The following is a 25,822-nucleotide window of genomic DNA, read 5'->3' as shown; positions in this document are numbered from 1 at the left end:
GGGCCATTTTATTATACGGATGCCAGGATCTAAATTGTCAGGGGCAAGGAGCAGAAGATTATTTTCGTTACCAATCTGGGGTCTTACCTGATGATCAGTGCCCATAATTTGGATCCTAAGCAGGGTGGTCCACATTGTCTGCAGCATCCTGAGGGCACTGGGTCTGCCATCTCGGGGTCTTTTATTCAGCTCCCACAGGGTTTCATACAGTCTTTTCATCCACCCCTGCAGGGACTGGGAGTCTGTCTTCAGGGCAGCCTTAAGAATACCGCTATAACATTTGATGAGGCCTGCCCCTGTTGGATAATACAGCAGATGGAATCACCATTCAATTATTTTCCTGTTATTTTCTCCTGCCTGGCTCGCCAATTGTACAATGAATGACTATACAGATGGTATTTGTCTGATGTAATTATGATACTGGAGTAAGGAAAAGAAAACACTCACCCAATCCTGGGCTTGCATAATAAACTCCAGTGGAGTGGCTCTCCAGAAGAGACCCATCCCCACTGGCAGTCAGTTCTTAAATGGGTCTAGGAGAAGTGGAGCCAGGCTCCACTCCTTCATGCAGCACAGCTGAATTGCCTTCACCTGTGCTCCCAGGGCTGACTCAGTGCTCGCCTCAGGTGATCAATCAGAGGTTCAGGCTGTGATTCAGCAGCCCCATACAAACTAATAGAGGGAAGATTTAGGTTAGATGTTAGGAATTCTTTACTGAAAGGGCAGTGTGACCCTGGTCAGGGTGAGAAGTGACAGAGATCACAGAACGGTTTGTGTTGGAAGGGACCTTTAAGATCATCTAGTTCCAACCCCCTGCTATAGGCAGGGACACCTCCATCCAGACCAGGTTGCTCCCAGCCCCACCCAGCCTGGCCTTGAATTATGCCAGGGAGGGGCATCCACAGCCTCTGGGCAACCTGTGCCGGTGTCTCACCATCCTCACAGTAAAGAATTTCTTCCTAACATCTAGTCTAAATCTAACCTCTTCCAGTTTAAAGCCAGTTCCCTTCATCCTGTCACTATGTGCCCTTATAAAAGTCCATCCCCAGCTTTCCTGGGGGTCCCTTCAGATACTGAAAGGCTGCTATCAAGTCCCCTGAAGCTTTTTCCATAGACATGCCTGTCAGCATGAAAACTCGAGCACCGAGCAGCAAACACCGTTCCTACATTGTTCACACCGAGGCGAGTCGATAGGATCACCTAGTACAGATGGTATTGCTCGTTGTACGGAGGCCGGATCCCCACACAGCAGCTGATGGCAGCAAGTCAGCCAGCATCCATGTAACTGCTGCCGTCCTCGCGTTCCACAGGTGTTCCACCGCTGCCCTGGGCACGCCGCAGAGCGACGGCCGCCCCCTGCAGGCATTTGCTAACTGCTGCCGCGTGCCCGCAGCGACCCGTCCCGCCCCGCGCACGCCTTCCATCCGCAGCCAGCGTAACCCCGCGTAGCCCTCCGCCGTGTGTGGGGGAGGAGAGAAGGAGAGCCGCTGCCACGCGTTCCCGGGAGGCTCGGCCGCTTTCCGGCCCGCCGTCTCCGCAGGGGGTCTCGTAGCCGGCCGTGCCGCCCCGGGGCCGGGGAAGGTAAGTGCGGGCGGCGTGAGGCACGGGGCGCGGGGCGGGCCGAGCAGCGGGAGGGACGGGGCAAAGCGAGGGCCGGGCGTCCCGTGGCCGCACACCCAAGAATTACCCGTGCGTCCCGTGCTGCGGTCAGCGAGCTGAGCGCTTACCCGTACGTTCTCTTCTCCGGGCGTGATGGTGGGCTTCGTTCTGCAGCGGTGCGGGGAGGAGTGCCGGCGCTGGGTGCACCTGTGGTCCTTCACCTTCCGCTTCCCCGGCAGCCGGGCAGGTCGGAGCAGATGCGGATGCCACGCGCCTGACCCGCTGATGGCCTTTCGGAGGTCCTTTGCAGCCTATGGTTGTCCAGGCGCCGAGCTGCTCCTTCCCACCTCAGCCTTTCTGCTCTGAGCCGTTAGTTGGTATCCACCCTGTGGGAGATTTTATCACCTGGGTTGCACTTCACCTGTTTTGAAAGCAGTATGTTATCCAGCAGCTCCCCTCTCCCCCTGCCCCTGAGGCTGACAAAGCTACCAGGGGAGCTTCAGGTTGCATATGAAGAAATACTTCTCAGAAAGAGTGGTGGGGCACTGGCATAGTCAAGGTGTAAAATTCCTAAGAGGTATGTAGGCATCCAAGGCAGGAGTTGACGAGGCCCTGCTCCACCTGCCTGGTTATCAGAGTTCTCTGTCCCTTTTTTGTCATGCTCAACTGTCTGAGCATGCAACATTTTGTTTTGTGTACTCCTGGCAATGCCTTGGGTCTGCTAAGGCCGAGCAGTCTGCATCTAAATCTGGCTGTATCACATGACTGGTTTGATGTAAGCATACTTCTAGTTCAGAATATGTCTAAATGCAGCTGTAGGTGCTGCTTTGTTTCATGCTGTGATCTGTTGTTACAGTACACCTTTAATTCTGTGACTTACTGCAAGGAGCATCCACCATCTCCCAGGTCATGGGAGAGTTCATCGAGCTGGGCTTTACGCCAGAGGGCAAATGAGACATTGTCTTCCCCCTAATTGGTAACAAGCTTTCAGTTTCTTCCTGAAGCACTGTTATTGTGCAACAACTTCTAGAAACAAAATGAGTCCTAAGTAATCAGTGCTTCAGCAGTTAGTGGGTATTTGTTGACACAGGAGGGTTTGGCACTGCATTGTACAGGAGCTCACCAGTCACTTCTTGCAGTGACTTTCAGGCAGGCCGGCTGCTTTTCTACCTTCTTCACTTGTTACATCTCCTGTGCACAATGGCTTTTACAGCACAGGCTTACAGGCTTCTTTCACCTATACTTACAAATGTACTTGTCACATGCACCTCCAGTAGCAAGTTAGAACTAACTTAAATTTACTCTAATCCTACTGCAAAGAAATTCACAAATTACCATTTAAATGTCTGAAGAAAAGAGCAGAGCAGGTTTCTAACTTCAATTAAGTTGTCTGTCTCCCTCCTACATTTGCAGCTTATTATGTTTCAATAGTTTTTAAAAACTATTTGTGCAGAAAACATACTTGCAAAAGAAATATTTCTTTGTTGTCTGTTATCGGCACCTGTCCTTATGATCTTTTAATAATTTCTTACTAAATACTCTGCTCAGACTGGGTGCAGGAGTAATGCAGTGACCACCATGTCACTTCAATTCCAGCCAGCCATTCAGTAATATTTGCTGACTTCAGCTACCAACCCTTACTGCTGCTTTCTGCCTGACCACCAGTTAATGGCATCACAGTGCTGCTTAGCTTTATTAAAAGATAGGCTTTGTAGGCAAGGCTGTACCAAATTCTGCCTCTGGCCGTAGGAGTTGTGCTCTGGATGCCTTTCTCCACTCCCTCCTCAGGATTTTATGTTAAATCTCTGAGCATTGGCCTCTCCTAAGCTAAAAGTGCGACCTCCAACCTAGCTGTCATTCTTAATATTTACTTCTTATGGTCTTCTTTGATCTTGTGATCTGAGAGTGTTAAACCTGGCTGTTTCTAATTACTGCAGAAGCACAAAAAAAGGGTCTTTTTGTCCCTGGGCTAAACTCACTTTGTGAAAAACACAGTCCAAAACAATAGCTACTTGTCTTTCCCAGAGCATCTTCTAATCTAGACCAGGTAGGTATTGCATATTAATTTTCAAAGAAAAAGAAACCAACACAGATTCAGCAAGAACACCTGTGTGTGGATGGTTTATGCAGCTTTGAGTAGGTGCTCTCACTGGGAAACAATCATAGCAGTGAGTTGGAAAAAATCTTTGCTGTCCTCAGTGAAGCCTTGAGAAGTTCCTTTCCTCATGGCTTGGAAGAGTACTAGAAACCCTTCTCAAGCCTAGTTGAGTCTCTCTCAGCCTTCATCATCCCCTAATCAGAGAGAGCAGGGCTGCCTGGGGCTGGCAGACAAACCAAGTGGGGTCACTAGCCCAGCAGAAAAGCAAGCTGGTGCTGTTCAGGAGGGAGATGCTCAAAGCAGTGTCAGGGGCTGGACTCAGGGACTACAGCACTTTCTCTGTGCCTGGATCTGTTTTGGGTGTCTCCCTCCTAAGCAACACCAGCCTGCTTTTTGTCTATACGCTCACATTTGTTTCCCTGTCCTTCTGGAGACCACATTGTTTTACAAGAGCTGTAATAACAGAAGAGTAGAGGAATCATGGTCTTTGAAGTGTGCATGTCTGCATCTCACCGTATGATCTTAAGGCATATAAAAATGAATCTAAGTGATGAACAGGAACTAGATAATTACATCCAATATATAGCTTCTCATTACCCAAATCAGTGGCTGTTTTTTATGACACCTGTGCTCTGTCAGGTCACATAATGCCTTATTGCTTTAAGTCTCCCATCTGTGAAAGGAACTGCCTCACCACTCACCTGCCTTATAGCACACTTTCTGATTCCAAGATGGAAAATGCTGTATTTGGATTATGCATCCCAGCAGCTTAAGGGAGAGGCTGAGGAGGTTGGAAGGGCACATTCATTAATCATTTGATTTTTATTTTTTTTTCTTTTTAAATTTAGATTGTAATTGGCTAGAGGGGCCCCACATGAACAGTTTGTTTACACTGCACAACTTTTTACAAGCCCAAATGCATATATTCTGATGGCTTAGAGCCAGGCAAAAAGCGTGGAGCCTTATTTTTGTTTCAGTAAGTAGATTTGATCTAATAGGACAACAGCAATGATACCTATTCTCACAATAGCATATTCTCACTGCCCTTTATGTGGCTGGCCTTACTGTGTGTGATGTATCTTTTAAGATCTCTGTTGTGGCCTAGATAAATGTTATAAACAAACTCCTTGTCAGCTGGCTTATTGTTAGATTAAAAGAAAGAGGGTGCTTTTTGAAGGTCTTTGCTTTTTTTTTTCCTAAGAAATTTTACCAAATATCAAATACTGCCTTTCAGCCAGTGTGTATAACCAGTCCCTTAGATAGATGTCCATAAGTGATACCACGAGTGAAAAAAAACCTATAACATTTTAGATAAGGGTACTTTCCTTGATCTGCACTTCCTCCAAGAAGTAAAAATGACTCGCTGTTCTTTAAGAATCAGGATGTGGCTGTGGATATACAGACATAACAGGAAAGGAAGGCTCCTTCATTTGAGAGGCAGTCAGGGACCCAAGAATTGATGAATGAGAAAAACACATTAATCTAATCAGGTGAATTTTGATAGAATTTGGACAGCCAAGTCCTCGAAATCTGATCCATATGCCCTTCCTTCAGCCATCGGCCTGCACAGCCCCACCTTGTTCTTCTGCTGCTCCCAGTATGTGCATACCATTGCACAGAACAGCCCAGGGTGAGGAGCCCTGCACATCAGTTGCATCCTCTGGGGAACCTGCATGGAACATCTCTGACAGAGCTGCAGCTCTAAATCAAGAGCAGAGCACACCGTTCATGGACATTTTATTTCAAACTGAGCATGGAAAGGGGAGACCTCTGATACCATGACCCAGTTAGACCATTAAGGAAGCAGAGTATCTTAACCTTCCTCAGTTTGAGAAGCTTCAGGCTATATCTAAAGACACTGCTTTAACCACAAGGCTATAAGCAAGTATGTATGTCAGGTAACAATGCTGTATTTCTCCTACTGAGGCTTGGCTATTGAGCAAACAACTATCCAAGAGCTGTAAGAGCTCTTCTGGAAGATTATAAACTCCTGGAATTACAATAATGGTTGCTTAATTTTGGTTTGTTGAATTAAAAAAGCTAGTTTTAGCTTCAACTTCAGAGCTGAGTATTGAGTACAGAATTAGCACCTGCTGTTCCTGTCTTCTTCATTTTGTCCATACGTGCTTCCTTGGCATAACGTTGCATTCAATCAGTATTTCCTTTGTTCTGCAAAACTGGAAAGCTGCGGGAAACTCTTTCCCAGTTCTTTCAGTGTCTCCTTCCACTTAGATGTATCATTTTTCAAGGTTTGGAGGCTGATGTCCTGCAACTTTTGTCAGCAATGTTGGATGCCATGGAGAGAGAAGCAGTGTGTGTCGGAAAAAAAAACCCTACTAAGACTGTAAATAATTCAAGTGGAATTTAGAAGCTCCATCTGGACACGACCCTCAGTTCATTGTACCACAGATCTGGTGAAGACAGAAGAGGGACAGAAGTTAGAAAGAATGCACTATATCTAAAAATCAGAAACATTACATTTGAAATGATATGATTATCTACACAGAAACATCTCTTGATGATTGGATTTGAAATTAGAGAATTAAATCAAATCTTAGATTTTGACAGAAAGCAGAGGTACGGCTCCACTCTGTCTAGAAACTTATTCATAAAATCTGTTGCAAACTCTGCAGTTGTGGTTAAAGAAATATAAAACAATCTCTATTCAGTTGGCCTGGCTCTGGATATGTACATACAGAACTTGGATTAAGTGTATTTTGTAGACATTCACAAGCAAAACTGTAGAGTGATGGTGAAATCAGTGCACAGATTAATTTTATGTTAAATCACTGATTTTTTTGATACAAAGACATCTCATCATGGATGAAAAATCAAAATGGACAATTAAATGGTCTTCGTCTCTGCTGGGTATGGAAGGGAAAGAAGAGTACTGGCCTCTACATATTAATTTTACAGGCAAGAAATACATGCTGACGTTGTTTGAACCTATATTTTTCTTCTCTTTCCCTTGGGAGCTTTTGTGGTGCCTGTGACAGCTAGCAGCATTTCATAAAAAAACATCAGGATAACAGCAAGTGAGATCTTACATCCTGCTTTCAAGATTGCAAGACCTTTAGATATGAAGTTCAAGGAAAAGAACGCCTTCCCAGCTGGCAGTAGGATTCAGGTTCATTCCCTCTACAGACTTGCAGCAATTATAGGTGAGATTCTCAGGCACTTATCAGAAGCAGTTGGTACCATTGCACACCACTCATCTGTGTTTCAGTGACCTACAGTAAATGGCCTGGATGGTTTTGGTGAAAGCTAACATGAGCCATCACCTAGGAAAATTCTTCACGGGAAGCTACTATGGCCACTACAGTAAGTTACTGATAAAAATCTTTAACAATCTAACAATAAATATAATAATTGTATCAGAGTGATCTTCTCTAGAGCTTGTCCAGATAGCCAGCACCTCTGCTGCTTCATTCTTCTTCGTGACTCTCCAGGGGACAGTTAACTCCTTTCTGGCTCATATATATTACAAAGGTCACAGTCTCAGTCCCCCTACCTCTTCTGTAGTAATGAAGAAGACTTACAATATTATATAGTTCGCTACTTAGAATGCAGCCTTTCAACAGTGCCTGCTAGGTAAAAAAAATAAAAATAAAAATAAAAAAAATAGGGGAGTAGAAAAGACAATTATTTTCTATTACTAGGGATAATTCCTCACAGATGCAGTTAAAGTCTCTTAACAGAGTTTTGGTACTCTGTTAAGAGTTAGGTTCTGTGGGACTGTGTCAAAGTTTATGAGACTTGATTGTACTGTACTAATCTATTAGTACAGTACAGTAAATTCCTATTTAGCAGTCTGTTAAAATGGCTTGGACTTCTGTTTGGTGTTTGAAATGTGAGTATCAGATTGTTTTCTATTGATATACTTCTTCATTTCCTCAGTCTGTGCCCCTTACACAATAGCAATAAGCATAAAAGATTTTAGTTCAAGACCTAAATTCTGCATAGAATTCTGTTCTTGCACGTTAAAGGAGCAGTGTGTCTAAATCTTAACAATTAATGGGATTTACCTCCTTTAAATTACCAGCTTAAAGCCCAACTCTTTTTCCTTTCTGAAACAGGCACACCTTGTAGCTGTTTGGTGGCCATCAGAGGGTTTGGTTCCACCAGGATTTACACTTTGTGGTTTTTAAGCAGACTGTGCTGGAGGTCACCAAAAACCTTACACTGAGTTGTCAGTCAGTAAATCATTTCAATGAATGTTGTTTAAAAAAGAGAGACAGATGGCTGCAATCTTAATTAACTGTGGTGGTGGTGTTTTTTCTACCTACAGTACAGAAACAACTACTTTGGTGCTAATAATTCACTCTACATCATGCTCAGTAAAAAAGACTTGCCTTGTTTTGGAGAGGTTTTTGCCTGAGAGAGAGAGAGAGAGAGAGAGAGATGACATAATGCATGGAAAATCCAGAGTAGGAATAAATTAATAAATGGATTAATCAATGAGATACATAAATTATGCTATGTACCTCATTGTATAGCTTAACAATTTACGGTTCAGCAAATGTAGTTTTTTATATCTTGCAGTAGTTACATCTTAAGTTACATCTTAACCTATAGCAGTAGGGTTACTTTTCACATCTTGGGAACTCATGTCTCTTTGAGACCCATATTTTGAGCAGTCAGACAATCAGATGATACCTCGTAGAGTTCAAAGAAAGCAATCTGGGATTTATCCTAATGTCATTTTTAGCATGCCAGTAGTCGTTCATACTACTACTGTTAAAAAGCTGTTATACAACTTACTGCTCAGACAGTCAATAGCAGAATTAATCTTAATATTTTAATTTTTTTCATGCAGATTCACAATGTTACATCAACAGCTAATAACTGTCTTTGGTATATTACTAGCTGGAGATCTATGTGCATCTAAAAGCTGCTATTCAGAAGACCGAGTGTCCATGTATAATTCCTGCAACCTCACAAGTGTTCCACCTGTGCCAAAGGACACCACAAAGCTTTTTCTAACTTACAACTATATCAGACAAGTGACTGCAACTTCATTTCCACTGCTGGAGGATTTGTTTTTGTTGGAAATTGGAACACAACATGTCTTTCCCCTTTACATAGGAAAAGAAGCTTTCAGGAACCTGCCAAACCTTCGTGTCTTGGACCTGGGGTTCAATAACATTCTTCTGCTGGATCTCGATTCTTTTGCGGGTTTGCAACGTTTGACCATACTCCGTCTGTTTCAGAACAACCTTGGAGATTCCATCCTGGAGCAGCGTTACTTTCAAGATCTGAGCTCATTAGAAGAATTGGATCTTTCAGGAAACCAAATCACAAAACTTCATCCACACCCCTTATTTTATAATCTAACCATCTTGAAAGCTGTGGACCTCAAATTCAACAAGATATCCAACCTGTGTGAAAGTAATCTTACCAGCTTCCAAGGAAAACACTTTTCATTTTTCAGCCTCAGTTCTAACACTTTGTATAAGACAGATAAAATGGTCTGGGCCAAATGCCCAAATCCTTTCAGAAATATTACATTTAACTCACTGGACATTAGTGAGAATGGCTGGAGCACAGAGACAGTCCAGTATTTCTGCACAGCTATTAAGGGGACTCAAATCAATTATTTATCATTTCGCTTTCATACAATGGGCTCAGGATTTGGCTTTAATAACTTAAAAAATCCAGATAAGGATACATTTACAGGACTAGCAAGAAGCGATCTTCGTTTGCTTGATATTTCCAATGGATTCATTTTCTCTCTCAATTCTTTAATCTTTCAAAGCCTTGGTAATCTGGAATTTCTAAACCTTTTCAGAAACAAGGTAAATCAAATTCAAAAGCAAGCATTTTTTGGCTTGGAAAACCTAAAAATTCTCAATCTCTCAAGTAACCTTTTAGGTGAGTTGTACGATTATACTTTTGAGGGGCTACACAGTATAATGTATATTGATTTACAGCAAAATCATATTGGGATGATTGGTCAAAAATCTTTCAGTAACTTGGTAAGTCTGAAAATAATTGATCTCCGAGATAATGCCTTAAAAAAACTCCCTTCCTTTCCACATCTGACTACTGCCTTTTTAGGTGACAATAAGCTGATGTCTGTAGCTCACACAGCAATAGCAGCAACACATATTGAATTAGAGAGAAATTGGCTCGCAAATCTGGGTGACCTGTATGTTCTTTTCCAAGTTCCAGATATGCAGTATCTCTCCTTAAAACAGAATCGCATCTCTTACTGTGAAAAACATGTTAGTGTTATAGAAAATAACCAGTTGATTTATATGGATCTAGGAGAAAACATGTTACAGCTTGTGTGGGAGAGAGGTTTATGTTTGGATGTGTTCAGGACGCTGTCTAAACTTCAGATTCTATTCCTGAACAACAACTACCTTAGTGCTCTTCCAGAGGAGATTTTTAGTGGTCTAACATCTCTAAAAATACTTAATCTAGCCTCTAACCTATTGTCTCACCTCTCTCTTGGGGTTTTTCCACAAAGCCTCATAAACCTAAACTTGTCTGGAAACCAGCTTTTTTCCCCTAAGCCTGAAGTCTTTATGACTTTGAGTATTCTAGATATAACACATAACAAGTATGTCTGTGACTGTGCTTTAAAAAGCCTACTAGTGTGGCTAAATGAAACCAATGTAACCCTAGCTGGCTCAGAGTCTGACAGGTACTGTGTATACCCACCTGCATTAGCAGGGGTACCACTGTCACTTCTGACATATGATGATTGTGATGAAGATGAACTCCAGCAGACACTCAGGTTCTCAGTATTCATTTTCATTTCGGTCACCCTTCTGATGTTTCTGATGTCAGCCATTGTTTTTACTCGCTGCCGGGGGATTTGTTTTGTCTGGTATAAGACCATCACCAAAACTTTGATAGGAAGCCATCCACCAGCAGCAGATACAAGTGAATACATGTATGATGCGTATTTGTGCTACAGCAAAAATGATTTCGAATGGATCCAGAATTCTTTGCTGAAGCACTTGGATTCACAGTATTTTGATAAGAACAGATTTACTTTGTGCTTTGAGGAACGAGATTTCTTGCCTGGGGAAGAACATATCAACAATATTCGTGATGCTATTTGGAAGAGCAGGAAAACAATTTGTGTTGTTACCAGGCATTTTCTCAAAGATGGGTGGTGTGTAGAAGCCTTTAATTTTGCCCAGAGCAGATACTTCAGTGATTTGAAAGAGGCTCTCATTATGGTAGTAGTTGGGTCACTTTCTCAATATCAACTGATGAAACATAAGCCAATTCGAATTTTTTTACAAAGAAGTCGATATCTGCGTTGGCCTGAAGATTATCAAGACATAGACTGGTTTTTAGATAACCTTTCTGCCCAAATTCTGAAGGAAAAAAAAGTGCAAAGGAACGTCGGTGGTATAGAGCTGCAAACTGTAGCGACAGTCTCACGCTGACAGTTGATGGGTCTCTAGCTTTCTCAATACTTTCTATTTTAGCTGTGCTATGGGAGGACAAAACAGATCTGCTTTATCCTTTCCTGAAAAAGCAGGTAGAGAGATTCATTTTAAATCCTACTAAACTTGGAAACAACTTGAGAGCTAAGAAAGTGCAATTATTTTATGGACAGTGGCACTTATTTTCAGAAGAATTAAATGAATCGCAAATGCCTCACATTTTGGATGCTCAGCTTCAAACAACTTACTATTGATTTTCAGAGTGTTACATACTTCCAGGTCTCTGTTTCAGTGACAGGAAGATGCCCATTTTTATTTTTCTGTTTTTTGTTCTTTTCCAAAAGAGACCACTGTACCGTCTGGGAATGCCTTATAACTTTATGTTTTAAAATGGTGCTAGATTTTGTTTGTTTTCTACTCAGCTAGGCTCAGATTCTCAACTGCAACACACAGCCTTTGAACTTCATTCATTTCTTTCCCCTTTTCAATTCTTCTGCTTGGTGGTGAAGCCACAGTTACTGGGATGCTTCATTTGCTGCTGTTCCAATTGGTCATTTTCTCAGCTGCCTCCCACTGTGCAGAGAGAAGCAGGTATCCCCTTCAGATCTGAAGCAAGCCTGAAAACCAAACAGGAAACTACCTCCATAGCCATAAGTGGCTCCTGGGAAGCTTCCACATTCTATGGATGGAATATATGGATAACTTGTTTGTCTTGTGGGTTGTTCTTGGTATGTCCTGTATCTTGATCAATTAAGATCTTTTTTTTCTGATTCTATTGAAATAGTTTTCTAGAGTCATAAATATCTGGTATGCTCTTTATTCCCCTTACCTTTCTTTTCTTAGGTATGCATCTGCAGGGGGACATTCAGGGTCATTTTAATAAAAAGTCTGATCTATCATTGCTGTGCTTTAACAACTGCAGCTCAGCACTGTGCAGCTGCTTGCTCAGCCTCACCGAAATAATTCCAGTACTGGCTAGGTAAGTTCTTCTCTGTAGTGAAGATGCAGGAATGGATGGGTTTACAAACTGGTCATGTCTTGACCTGAGCTGCAAACAAAAACTACCATCTTAACTATTTTCATAGAAATAAGAAGGTACAATCCACTTCATGTGAATGCAGCTGTTTGAGTATAGAAGCACTTGTGACTGATCTAATTTACTTTCAATATTCTATTAATACAACTACTACAGTGAAATATTATTTCTGTCTCAATCAGTGTAGGCATCCATGAACAGAAAAGGGCTAAACCTTGTAAAGTTTGCTTGGGGCAGAGGGATTGAAAAAGGGACCAGGCTGTGCTCAGGAAGCCCTGGGTGTCGCTGTTGGCTCAAGTAACAGCGAGGGTTTCTCTACACTCCTGCCTCTGTCCATTGCAGCCACTGACATTACAGACAAAAGCTGCTGCAGAAGGTCAGAGAAAGAAGCAGCAGTCCCAGCTTTCCAGAGACCCTGCAGGCTGTTAGGAAAGCCATCACTGTGCCTTTCTTTCAGCTCTCTAAACATGTCAAGCTATTATATTTTTTTACTCTAGCCACTGCAAATACTTAAAGGCATTCTTTGAAGTCAGAGGTTATGTCAGAGAGTACTTAACATTATTAAGCATCACTGACAGGCAGCCAAAGGAGGAATGAATCTGTACAATCAAGATCATGTGCAAGTCTAGACTGTTAGCTGAGGCATCTGCACATGGTGTAAGACATGGCAATTCTAAAAGCATACTTAAATTACATCTGTATGACTTTCACAGAACATTTTTTGTTGTAGTAATAGAATGCCCTCTCCAGTTTGGGCCTTTCTCTGTACTTATAAGACACTCTTATCGTTTCAGATACTTAAAATTTAATTCAGATAACATATGGAGGAACTACTGAATATAAGTAGATATAGTTTGCCAAGATGGTTTAGCCAAAGCCTTGCCATTCTGTTTTAAATCCTTCTCTCTACTGTTTTTGCCATGGGTGGGAGGCAGCTAGATCTAACTTGCATGTACTTCAGACTTTGAACAGATCTGACTTTTTACATAAAAGTAATGAAGACTTTGGATGAAATTTCACCATGTGCCTCCATCTTTGTATACAATTTTGGAAGTGTAAAGTGATCAAAACTGTAAGGACCAGCTGAGAAAACATCCTTATACCACAGAGGTGTCATAAAAATAGAGGAAGCCCAGCCTCAGTCTGCTCTGCAAATTCTGCTCCAAGAGGCTGGCACTTACAGCAGAAGGATTTTTGCAGAAAATGCTATTGAACCCTTCCTGATTGCAGACTGGTTTGCAGGCATATGAATAAATCCAGGGTGAAACTTTAATGAAATCTGAAATAACTTTCTTTTTTATCCTTTGTGAAACTACTCCAAGCCTGAGACTCTGAGAACAAATGCAGTCTTCCCAGTTGGCACAGTCTGTCCTATAGACTAAAAAATTGACTTCAAATAGATCATAGGACTCTGATCACCGCCACCATGGAGTCACCTCTTTTAAATGACAAACCAGAGGAACTGTTGAGAAAGGGCTTATGCAGACTTTATACTGCTCTGCTCAGCAGAAATGGCAAAAGCATCCTGTACAAAAAAGGAGAACATCTATGCTTGATGAATTATGGCCATAAATTGAGCTCCAACCTCATAACTATTGATCAGATTCCCTTTAGGCTTGCTGGGAACATTACTGCTCTATTAGAATTTTATGGCTTTTCAGTTAAGGATACTCTCATCAGTTTTACTCACCTTCCTCAGCAGAAGACATTAACTTGCTGGAGAGTGTCCAGAATAGGGTGTGAAATGTGACACTGGCTCTAAAACAAGCTATTAGGATGGAATCTGGTGAATGCATTTGCAGTAGCACCACGGCAAATATTCAGAGGACAGTGACTCTGTGCCACATGGTATCAGCTGAGATACTTGATGGTACGACTTTGCTTCCACCTACACCAACGTGTATTATAAGCATCAACCAGTCAAGCAGCCAGTGCAGTTCAAGAGCTACAGTTAGCAAACCTGTCAGGGTCCAAAGTCTACATGGACTCCTACTAAAAGTCAGGGCACTCAGGGCCAGAACCCAGGTTCCACAAACATATTTCTGTGTTGGATAATAAAACTCACCTATAACATGACCACATATAATTTCACATTTTACATGATTATTATTTCACACACATTGAGACCAGGGTTCTGCTCCCCTTCCCATCCACACACAGTGGACTCATCAAAGTGTCATCCACTCACATTTGCTAACCCCAGTTGCTAATGCCTCCTCAGGGAGATGGTTCAGCATGCTGCTAGAGCTATTGCCTTCTTAATTTACACTTACTATCTGTCATTGCTCCCATTCCAGCAGTTATACTATCTCTGTGGTAGCACAGAGAAGACTACAGAGTTCACTCTCTCGAGTGGGACACTTATGCATGTGTTACTCAGAATCATGTTGCCTTTCTTTTTCGTGTGCTACATCATTATCTCAGCTCATTTGCTGACTTCTGGGTCTTTCTCAGCATGACAGCTCTCCTACTTCTTACTGCCAGAGACCATCTGGGCTTCAGATTATTGTATGCCACCTTCTCAATTTCATATGATACTGAATATTTTACAATGGCTTTTAATGTGTTCTCTTCTTGCTAGAACTGTGAATTTCAGCAGTCCAGTTAAATCACAAAGCAAGACCCATACCTAGCAAAGTACTTACAGATGAAGAGCAATATACAACTGAGTGGCAGGAGTGAGTGGTGAAAACACTGCAAATGGAGCAGGAGCAGCACATATGGATCTCTGGGAGATCACCAAAATTAGGAAGGGTATATAAAGCAGCCTAAGCATCTTCTCTTCAAAAGGGCACTTCATGCCATTCCATTTCATTCCAAGTGGAAACTAGAAGCAAGCAAAGGCAAGAGAAGGAAAAAGATTTAATGTCTGAGTCTGCAAACGGGATCATACAGAATTCTCTCATAAATCAAGTAGATTAAGGAGGACTAGTTCTAGCAAATAGTTGCAAAGTTTCATTGCTCTATACCAAATGCAAGCTTACAGTTGTGTGAAATAAGGCATTCAAAATCAGAAGACTGGTACATTAAAAAACAAACAAACACCAAAAAAAAAACCAACCCCGACAGATTACAAAACAACGATAAGTGTTTGTTATTTGACTCCGTAAGACCACATCTTTACGCTTTCTCTGTGATCATGAGGTGGAAATTAATGCAGTCACAGATATAAGAGCCAATGTTTTAAGAAATAGTCTAAGTATTTAAATACTTTCACTTAAATAGGAAGTGTGAATAAATTAGTCAGGCTTTGAGTAAGGAAGGAACAACTTTAGGAAGATGGTGAAGACAACACAGGCTGTCTTTCCAAACCTCCCTAGATGGTTGCCTTCAGCACATACGTAATTCAACCATTGAAAATTTTGTAGTTGTCGTTGATAGATAGGCTCAGCAAAAACAAGGCCTTAACTGAAATGAAATAACCTGAAGGAGAAATGACAACATTGCAGACTTCCCACACAGACAAATTCACATCAGTAGTCTTTACAAAAGCTCTGCTGGTGACATTTCCACTAGGCTGCATGTCAGCCTTCAGGAAGCTACAAACGCCTTTGCAATGACAAAGATTTTGTTCTGCTTTGGGATACAAGCACTTTTTGCATATGCACATGTTACATGTTTTCTATTTCATCCCTTGTAAAGATGAGCTGAGCATCTTGGTCTTCAATGTCACTGTGCTGCTCCTGGCAGCCATCAAGATTCCATACAGTGGAACAGAACTGCAGATGCTGCTGCACTGGTATTTCCTTCAACAAAACTTACAAGAGCACATTTTGGGAGCTGAGGTTTACCAGAAGGCCACTGTGAGCACAGACACCAACCACAGAGAACACTCCATGCCAAGCACATAGTAGAAATGTTAAATTCAGACTTTTTATTCAATCTGCTATCATATCTAGGCACTAATGTTGGGCCAACCAAACTCCTCAGTGATTCTCTCTTGCACAAGGATTGAAGGAGGGTTCTCTTCCCTTTCTAACCTTCCTCACCTTTTGCTTTCTGTGCTGTGTGCATACAGTGTAGCCATTGCCAAAAATAAGTCTACATTTCCTTTCCCAATATGCAAAATTTGGTATATAGATGTGACATGAATTATTTTGTAGAGCAAAGATTATCTATTCATAGCAGACTCTGTTTGCTTCAGATGTGCGGTTTTCCTTCCTTTCAGATAGCCTATTGTTTGTCTTTTCCATTTGTATTAAAAATAAAATCTTTGAAAACTGCAAGTAGGAGAGAAAAATATATTCCTTCTGAAACTAACAATTCTCCAAACAGGAAGGTTAGCTTTTTCCTGTTTAGACATGATGTTCAAAGAAAGGAAGTCAGTATTTTCAATGATAATAATTACATCGTATGTATATATCAGTAATCATCAAAAAAGTCTTCATTCTATTTAGCATGCCTCTAATGCTACACTGCTGTTTAGAGTATCTTAATCTTTGCCAGTTCACCAGCCTCCTGCAAAAAGAGATTTATGAGCAGTCACTGCGCTTGGTTGATCAGCTGTACACCTGCTATTTGCAAGCTTCCAGAGTATAACAGTGTTATCAGACTGCTTCAAGCCTGCATGGAGAGCAGTGGAGCAAATAGAATCCTCATACAAAACAACAAACTACACTGTTTGTACACTACAATTGCTCATGCTGGAAGCAATTCTCAGCATCAGCTTCTTTAATTCCAATCTTAGAGGGCTTTGTGACTCCTTTTTGTTATGTTGTCCCTAGTTCTCTGTTGTCAAGAATTCCCGAACTGCTTTTTTGTTGCAAATGTATTTGCATCCATTCAGGAAAGGACCATCCTGTGCTGTGAGTCACACATGGCAGGAATAGGTATGCTACAAATAAGAGCTAGGAAAGACCTGCAAACCATTTACCTGGATAAATCCACCACACTGATTACCCAGGGTTCTGTGAAAGCTCATGGAGCCATTAAAGCTCTTTCTCTGAAATCTGGACTGTGCCTCTCCTGCCAGAGGCCTGACTTGGTAAGAAGATGCCAGCTCAGCCTTTAGCTGTAGCAGCCAGTGCTGCCTCCAGCACAGCCCACACCACAAGGAGAAATACAAGGTCCTGTGGAGCAAAGAGGAATCCACAACACATGGTACCTTTACCAAGATCCCTTGGTACTCTTCAAGGGCACACCAGCAAGAACAAGGAATGTGTGGCAGAACAATAAAAAGCAAGCTGAGTTTCACACATTTCTGGCTTTACAGTTCCTCACCAGGAGCAGTGAGGATTCTGATTTCATAGAATTATTAAGGTTAGAAGAGATCACTAAGATCATCTAGTCCAACCGTCAACCCATCACCACCATGCCCACTAATTTGATGGAAAGCAGATAAAGCAGATTCTAGTTGGTAAAGATAGAATTTAAAAAGCAAAGAATTTCTTTTCTCTTTTTTTTTTTTTCTTCTGAAACCTGAGACAGGCTTTAAAAACGCCTGGTTAGCTTTCTGCCCCATTTCCCATTTCTACACAGTTCTCCTTGCCTGGGTCCTGGCTGAAGATGGAAACAAATCACCTCATGAAAGGAAAGACAGGTTGCAGAAGATCTGTAGTCTGATCCGAAAGCTGAAGAACCCAGCTAAGCAAAAGCAGAACAACTAACAACTAGAAGAAAACTTGATCTGAAGCTTGTGGTAGTTTCTAAGGTAAAGAAAGCAGTGGGCTGCATTACTACAGAGGGCACATTCCCTACCAGCTCCCCATCTGCTCATACTGCAGATACAAGGACTATATGAAAGGTAGAGAATGGTATGGGAAACTGATAGCCTGAAATGAAGGTGACTAATTCAACACTGAATGAATCTTGGACAGATCACTGTCTTCACTGCCACATTTACTCATCTTTTTCATGGGGAGTCTAGCAAATCCATCTATCTTCAGAGGGCTGCAATGGTAAATACATGCAAAACGGTCAGGCTTTTCAATCCCATGATGACAGATGAGAGAGTAACTTTTTAAAACATTTACTTCCTATTAAGAGAGCTCTGTCTGTCCTACTGCCATGGAAGTACATTTCTCTGGCACCTACCATCATGCCCTGAAGTCCTTTCACTGAGGACAGACATCATTTCAGGGCTTTTTTTTTTTTTTTTTTTTTTTTTTTTTGCTAAAACTGGAAAATCTTTCCTATTTAGCATAACTTCTGAAAAGAAAATAATGTAGTTCACTAGAAAGTGGGAACCCACTCCCCCTGGGTGTTCTTCCTTCCGAGTATTTGCTCGTACTTCTGTGGTTGTTTTTGCTAACAGTGTCCTTTTCATCAGTGTTCTTCTCTGAAGAGACTCATTCATAATATTCTCATTTGGGTATATACACATTCGTTCCCTTGACACTCCAGCAATCCGCAGTTCCATTCATACCCCAACACACACATCAGAAGGCTGTTTAAAAAACCCCAGGAAGTTTGCTCAGACATGTGCTATTTTAAGAGACTTGGACTGGGTCTTGGAATTTTACAACATTTGGAGGATTTGGCAGTGTGACTGTTTCCACGCCAGGACACACGTGCAGTCTGAACATGTGCCATGCACTTTGAAGGAGAGGAATAAGCTACCTGCAAGCCAAGAGATGAAGAAGAAGGCCTATAAAATGCTTGAGAGCAGCTGTAGCAAAACATTTTGGGGAAGGCTGATCCAGTCATCCACCAACTCATCCCTGCAGAAGGAGAAGAGTCAGGCTGCAGCCAACTGCAAGGTGCACTGCCCTGTTGGTGCATCAGAGGACTGTCCTATTCGCATGGCAGCTCTATACAGTACGTAGATACTAAGCCTATTGACTCTTCCTCTGCATGACTCCACTATGCCAGTGTCTGTGACACAGATCTTCTAACACTAGAAGATACCCACTGCAGGTGGATTGCTCTTGATTTCCAGAGGAAGGGAGTATTCCTTGTACCTGTTCTCCCTGCTGGGAGCAAGCTTTTTATCAAGTAACTGGCCCATACTTCACATGCATGAGGTAAAACAAAAATCCACCAAAAACATTTTGCAGAAGCACCACAGTGGCTCTCCTTGCAAAGCCTCCCCCTCCCTTCTGCCATGCTACAGGTTCTGTTGCTTCTCAGACAACCTCAGAACATTGACTTTCTTAATTTAATAACACACTGCTCTCTGACCTTTGCTTTACTCCTTTACCTGAGACTGAAGGAAGAAGCTGAGAAAGAGTTTCTGTGGAGGAATCTGTACTTCGTGTATATAGGTAACTTTCAGTAACCCTTTGGTAGCCCTTACACTCAGGTTGAAATCCCCTCTGTATCCTGTTGACTGTATTTCATTGGCATTACAATACAGCACATCCTGTCTGAACCTATGAACCTTTGGCCAGACTCTCACCTTTATGGCTCCAATATACAAGCATTAATAACACTTGATGAGTTATCACAATGTGCCTAGAAGGACAAATCCCTCCTATTTGGCTCCCACTTGTTTTATTTCACTACTCTATATATTTTGGTCCAGTCATTGGATAGTAATCACAGTGGATATTGATTGCAGCTCACCTCCACGATATCCACTGGCTTTGAGGAGGATGGGAAGAACATCTTCAAACAACTTTTTCTCAGTACTAGACACTACTAGAAATAAAGCTGATCAGTAAGATGATCGATTAATGGGTGCTTTGGCTTTGATGAGTCATCTGTGATGAGAACAAGAGAAATATCTTGATGGTTGCAACCTAGATGAAATGGGAGGAAAAGTCATGGTAAAATGAAAACCAGAGACCATAAGAAAAAAAAAAAAAGAAATCTTCAGAATTGGAGAAAACTAGAGAAAAACAAAAAAATACAGAGAGAAATAAATGTGTTGGCAGTAACTTATTTGCTGTTGGGTTTGTGTGCTTTTTTTTTACATTTTTAGCAATCTAAGATCCAACACACTTTCATCAATAGAAAGCTACCCTGGGAGTTCCATTGATCTTCTAGTTTCAGGAAAAGCCATTTTTACTACATCTTGAGTAGATTAATCCCACAGCAAGATGTAAAGTAGTATATGCTTTGTTTTCTGAAATCTTTGCCCTTCTTGAGAAATTTAAAAATCACACTAGATCTTCGTGAGGACAACTAGATGATCTCAGCCTCAGTCCTGCTTGTTACTTACAATATCCAAAACTATCAGGATGACTCTCCTGCAGATGTGGCCTTAAGCTTTTTTTAAACATGTAGCTGTCAAAGGATTCCACATCTACAAGGAGAATTTATCAGAAAGAGTCCACCATGGTGACCCACTGCTCTCAAATCTCCCTCTCAAAAGAGATATCTCTGTCCCTTCCCCAGATAAGAATCACAGAAATCTGCCCTTCAATTCTCAGAAAATGGCGTTTATAGCATTGCGCTATCTAATGACTCAGGACCTCTTTGAGAAATACAAAGAGCTGCTACACCCAGGTTACAAGCATGACCCCTGGAGAGGGGGGTCCTGAATAAATGTGGGGAAAACAAAGATCCGAGGACTGCTCTTGATAAGCCACAGTCTGTGCATATTCCTTCTAACAACCACACAGCTCTAAGAGGAATTCATACAGTAACAGAAGATTATCCTTATGTATTTTAACTATTTCCCAGCTTTTCGATGCCTCTGGGAATTTCTTCAAAAGGTGCCTTAGCAAATAGTTCTGTCAGTATATCAGAGTATCAAGCACATGCGAAAATCAGCCACTCAGGAACCACTCTCAGCAGGAGCCACAAGCAACATCTGCCCTGATACATTACCTTTTCCATTTGCCTTCTGAAATTAGATGCGACTTCACAAAAGGGAGTGCACAGGTATGGCTGTCAGCTTCAGAGGCGTAAGACAGGAATGGCACTTTAATGACCCACTTAAAATAAATGAAACAGCCATTTATTCTGATTGGAGTAACACTAATTATATCAGAAAGTGTCACACTCGTAAATGGCAAAGAGCAAATGTTATCTAATGAAACTTAATGAATAGGTGAAGTATCCCGACAGACCATCATCACTCCTGCATTCTTGCAAACAGAAAAAATAGCCTGTAGGGAGCTGATCTGAAACTGGAGGTTTTAAAACTGAAGGTTAATTACAGTGGTTGAATATGTGCTTTATCTAAAAACGAGTTTGCATCATGAGCCTCAAGGGAATTTTTTCTTTTGAAGAAAACAAATATAGTTGTAAGGTGGCTGGGACATGGGGAACACCTGGTGTGGAAGGACCTGGGAGATAGAGGGGGGGGGACTCCCTTCATTTGTATGACAGAATCATAGACTTGTTAAGACCTCCAAGATTATCACAATCAACCATCAACCCATCCCCACTGACCACGTCCCTCCGTGCCACATCCCCGTGTTTCTCGAACCCCTCCAAGGGCAGTGACTCCAACACCTCCCTGGGCAGTCTGTGCCACTGCATCATGGCTCTTTCTGAGAAGAGATGTCTCCCAGTATCCAGCCTGAACCCCCCTTGGCACAACTTGAAGCCACTACCACTTGTCCTAAAGGAGAAGGTTCAAGAAGCTTCCACTTCACAAGAGTAAGTGTGATGCTAAAATGTCCTTGTTTTCTCCCAGACCAGTACCCAGCTAGTTCTGCTTCTGCTTCAGGGAAGGGGCATGAAACAAGGAGCTGTGAACAGGTCTGGGAGCACACACTGGAGCCCAGCACTCCTGGAGGAGACGATCATTATTGCAGTAGGAGTGCAGGAGTTCAGCAATCACATGGATAAGCTCACATTTTTATGAAAGCGAGTTGGGCTTTCTATGAGCTGTTCACTGACAGCCTCTCAACACCTATGAAGAGATGAAAACTTTTCCACCTATTTAAATCACTCTAATTAGGAATACCAGCGACAAAATCGAAACTTCTACCAGTGAAAAAAAATAAAACATCAAACCTTGCTCTTGTGAGTAAGGTACAATGTTAAAATTGGAAAACATTTACTTTCAAGGCTCAGTAGTCAGCCTTAAAATATTAGCAGAATTGGCTGCATGGAAGCCATGCAAACAGCTCTAGTTTTATATACTGAAGATGCCGAGTAAACACACAAGTCCTGACCAAACAAGTACTGCACTGACAGCTGGGCTTAAAAAAAAAGCTGTGAGGGATGTAATAAAACTCCATGCAAAATGTGTTCCCAGGAAAAAAAAACAACAAAACAAACCCCAACAACTCAGGATAAAAAGACATTCACAGCCTCTGAATGCTTGCTGAGATTAGACATAAAAGCCTCTTCAACTTATCTTGAGTTGTATTTTCCTCTTAATGTCAAAGGGTACCCTGCTGCACAGGGAGATGTTTATACCCTCATGGGAAGCCAGAGGCTTCAGATAAGTGAATGTATTTGGAGGAACAGAACTTTAAAGGCTTAGGAAGACAGCCTTTATTATCAGCCAGCCCTCTATTAGGTTGGTGAGATTCCTGTTTGATTTGGCCGCAGTCTCTAGCCTCAAGTTCCTGCCCTAGCTTTTAAAATAGAACAAGATCTCCCTGCAGCTGAAAAAGGGCAGAGGGTGGAACGTGTAAATAGCAATTAAAACAAAAAAACAACAACAACTTGTTTTAAAAAACCCTCCACTAAAAGATACTCTGTGCTCTTTCTTAGTGGCCAAGGTTGGCAGGCCGACAAAACCAAACATGCCGCACAGAACAGTTTAAGTTATATGCAACTTAACTTGCTATTTCAGACTGTGGATGGGAACACACTCTTGACATCACCCTTCCTTGCTCTTGTGGTAAGAGGCCACACAGCCCAAAAGACAGACCCCTGGATTGAGCCTTGGGAGTGAGGCTATCCTGGCTGCCTTGCCAACCTGCTGGGCTGTCTACGTTTGGGCATCTTTGTTGATTTACTTTTCTGAAGCGTTTTTGAGACCTATAAATAAGAAATGCTGGGCTAGGCATTATTATGTACTCTTGCTATCGATAGTTTTTGCTCCACATAGGTTGGTAAGACAAGATAGAAAAATAAAACATCCAAGTGAACTACACTTACATCAGGGAACAAGAATTCCTCATGTTCTTCCTTTCCACATCCTGATCACAGAGCAGCTCTGTCAGGCCCGTGCCATTCACTGCTCATGTCTTCTAACCTTACCTCATCTGTTTCTCAGTTTTCCACTGTACTGTTATAAATCACGACATTCTTGCCTCTCAGAGTTTCAATCAATATATAAAATGTCAGAGCAGATAACTGGTACTCTCTCAATGGACACTAATGTAATTTCATAATGTGATTTCATTTTTCAGAGAAAGGATCAGATGAGCTATTATTGGAACAGGAAGAACCAGGTAATCCATCAGGAACACTTAGAAGGCAAAATTCTTTAGTTTGGAGTACTGTATTTGGCTTTAGATTATACATGAATGACTTCTGTGACTTTCACTCCATTTGCACATGCTACAAAACGAAACTGTTTCCAATATCCAAACACAAATGCAATTGACCTAGAACAAAATGGATTCAGGATGGCTAAGTGCAAGTATCTGGAGAGAACAGTTAAGTCATGGAAGTGTTTCAGCATCTATTTATATAATACATATATTTATATAGCATCTTTTTATAAAGTATTAGTAGCATATGGAAGAAATCAGACTCAAACTCAGTGGTTTCTCTCTCACTTCCAAGCAATATCTGAAATAAAGATGAACCTGACTAATCTGTATCTTCAAGTATGACAACACTGGATAGAGATCTTGAAGACTGTAAGTGGCTGCAAGGTACAATGTACGAAATGTAAATAACTATACAATTTGGGAGAATAATTAAATAAATCATACTGGAAAACAGCAAACCGAACAAAATCCAAACTACTTACATCAATGAGATCAGTTTGAAGCTATTCTCAAATGGAAGACAAATCCAAAGATGCAGCCAAGACCAAGGTTAGTCCTGAGTCTGGTTCTGGAACCAGAACTTTGCTATGACAAGATGAGGTTCTGCTCACATCTCCACGTTTCCTCTCCATTTGTTTGTGGCCCATCTGTGTGATAAAATGGTGAGATTTTTGGTAGATTGCATTCAGTAATTAGTCCCTTTCATGAGCAGACTGGGACCATCTGGATGAACTATTGATAATCTGTGCTATATAACAGCCTGTAGTTTCTGAGAACTTTTTAAACTTTTCTCAGTACTCTGAATTTTCAGCATGGTCTTCCCACTGCTTAGTCTTGAGAGGTAAGGCACAGAGAAACTTAAAAGTACAAATTGCCGCAGAAGTGAAGGCCAGAATCATAGTCCTGTTTCTTGCCTTAGCCATCTCTTGGGCTATCTAAACACAAAGACTTCTGAAAGAATAATCCATTAGCTTACTTTTTGCTTAATTTAGTCATTGAAATCAGTTTTTGCCAAGGATTGGGTGGACACATCAAACACATCAGTGGGAAATCCAATTTTTTCTGATAGCATTTTCACTGTATGGACTTTGTGATCTGCCTCTTTATAACTTCTAAAAGCTTTTGCTCCACAGAAAAGAAGGTTGGGTTAGAAAAAATAAGTTATTTACTGCACAGTTTTTGCTAAGCAAAATAACACAAATTGTTTTTGTGTGAAAAATAGAAATCAGCAAAAAAGTAGAACCAAGCACTACTGGGATAGTCTAAGTTGAGATTAGAAAAGAAGGTAATTGCAAATAGAAATTCAAGAATACATCTGAATCTTGATGAGAATCTAAAATGGCAAAATAACTTCACTGCAACTGTGGGCAGACACTAATTTTAGTCAAATTAGCTGAAAAAGTCAGTGTAAAAGGTGACTTTACCTAGAAGTGACAGATAAACCAGATACCTTAGGCTCTGTCACACTGAGGCGACCATCAGTATGTGCCTTAAAGCAGTGAAGGTTATGTGGGCAATTTGACACAGGCATACCTGACATTCTTCCCAAATTGGAGTGAAAAGACCAGGCTGTGATTTATACAAAAGGAGACAAAGCTGCACAAAGGCCAGGGGAAGGAGAGAGATCAAAGTTCTTAGACAGAACAAGCTAACCTTTATCAGATTGAGGGGTTTTTCATTTCAGGAACCTGTAAAACATTAATTTCCAGCAAAAATCTGGTTGTGAGAATCATCTTCCTATGAAACAAAATATGCTTCAGTTTTCTCTTTTTTTTTTTTTTTTTTGTCTAGTTGGTATTTCTTAATCATTTTTTTCTCACACTTTTTCAGTGGTAAAATAGAGGAGGTTCAGGATGAGACAAAAAGAGAAAATGTCAAACAGCCACAAAGAAACCTTGACATCTTTGGTAAAAATGTTGGTGAAATATTTTGAATTAATTAATACAATGGTTATGCTGTTTGCAAAGGTCTTAAAAATTGTGTTTTCTGCTTTTCTCATATTGTTACTTACCTGCTTCATAAGCACTAAAATAACAGTGAGTGTTACAAAATGTTTCAAGATTTTCCCAACTGTATTTGAATATAATTATGGTCATAACAGTTTCAACAACAATCCGGAAGGTCTGAGTTTCTGAACCTGGCCATCATTCAGCCATCAGTTTGAAGACCAAATGGGTAAGAAGACTGTTAGTTTCTTTCTCCAGCTTCTCTCTTTAAGGACATTTACAGGAGCACAGGACTTACTGTGCCGCTTACTCTGACCCTCTGTCCCACGCTGAATGGCAAGCAGAACAAAACCAGCACTTGCTACTGCTAGTCTATGGCTAGTTACAGCTAAAGATGGTAATTTATAGGTCTGATTAATAGAGATTCTTTCTTTAAAAGGCTAAATGTA

The 25,822-nt window shown here is 41.3% G+C and overlaps 1 protein-coding gene and 1 long non-coding RNA gene across 2 annotated transcripts; one reads left to right on the top strand and one right to left on the bottom strand.

Moving 5' to 3' along the window:
- The first annotated feature begins 1,296 nt into the window (after nt 1-1,296).
- TLR5 (toll like receptor 5) lies at nt 1,297-15,195 on the top strand. The gene is made up of 2 exons (XM_052670733.1): nt 1,297-1,581; nt 8,514-15,195. Exon 2 carries the CDS (start codon nt 8,521-8,523, stop codon nt 11,101-11,103), a length of 2,583 nt encoding a protein of 860 aa, XP_052526693.1. The 5' UTR covers nt 1,297-1,581; nt 8,514-8,520; the 3' UTR covers nt 11,104-15,195.
- Nucleotides 14,892-24,064, bottom strand: LOC128074729 (uncharacterized). Its single transcript, XR_008203436.1, has 3 exons — nt 23,910-24,064; nt 19,643-20,958; nt 14,892-14,966 (listed from the first exon to the last, which is right to left on the bottom strand). It is a non-coding gene; the product is annotated as an uncharacterized LOC128074729 (long non-coding RNA).
- Nucleotides 24,065-25,822: the final 1,758 nt, after the last annotated feature.

This window comes from Tympanuchus pallidicinctus, unplaced genomic scaffold (assembly GCF_026119805.1).
Source record: "Tympanuchus pallidicinctus isolate F22 unplaced genomic scaffold, pur_lepc_1.0 scaffold1, whole genome shotgun sequence".
Lineage (NCBI taxonomy): Eukaryota > Metazoa > Chordata > Aves > Galliformes > Phasianidae > Tympanuchus > Tympanuchus pallidicinctus.
The sequence above is the reverse complement of the archived record's forward strand: the minus strand, read 5'-3'. Positions and strand labels throughout refer to the sequence as shown.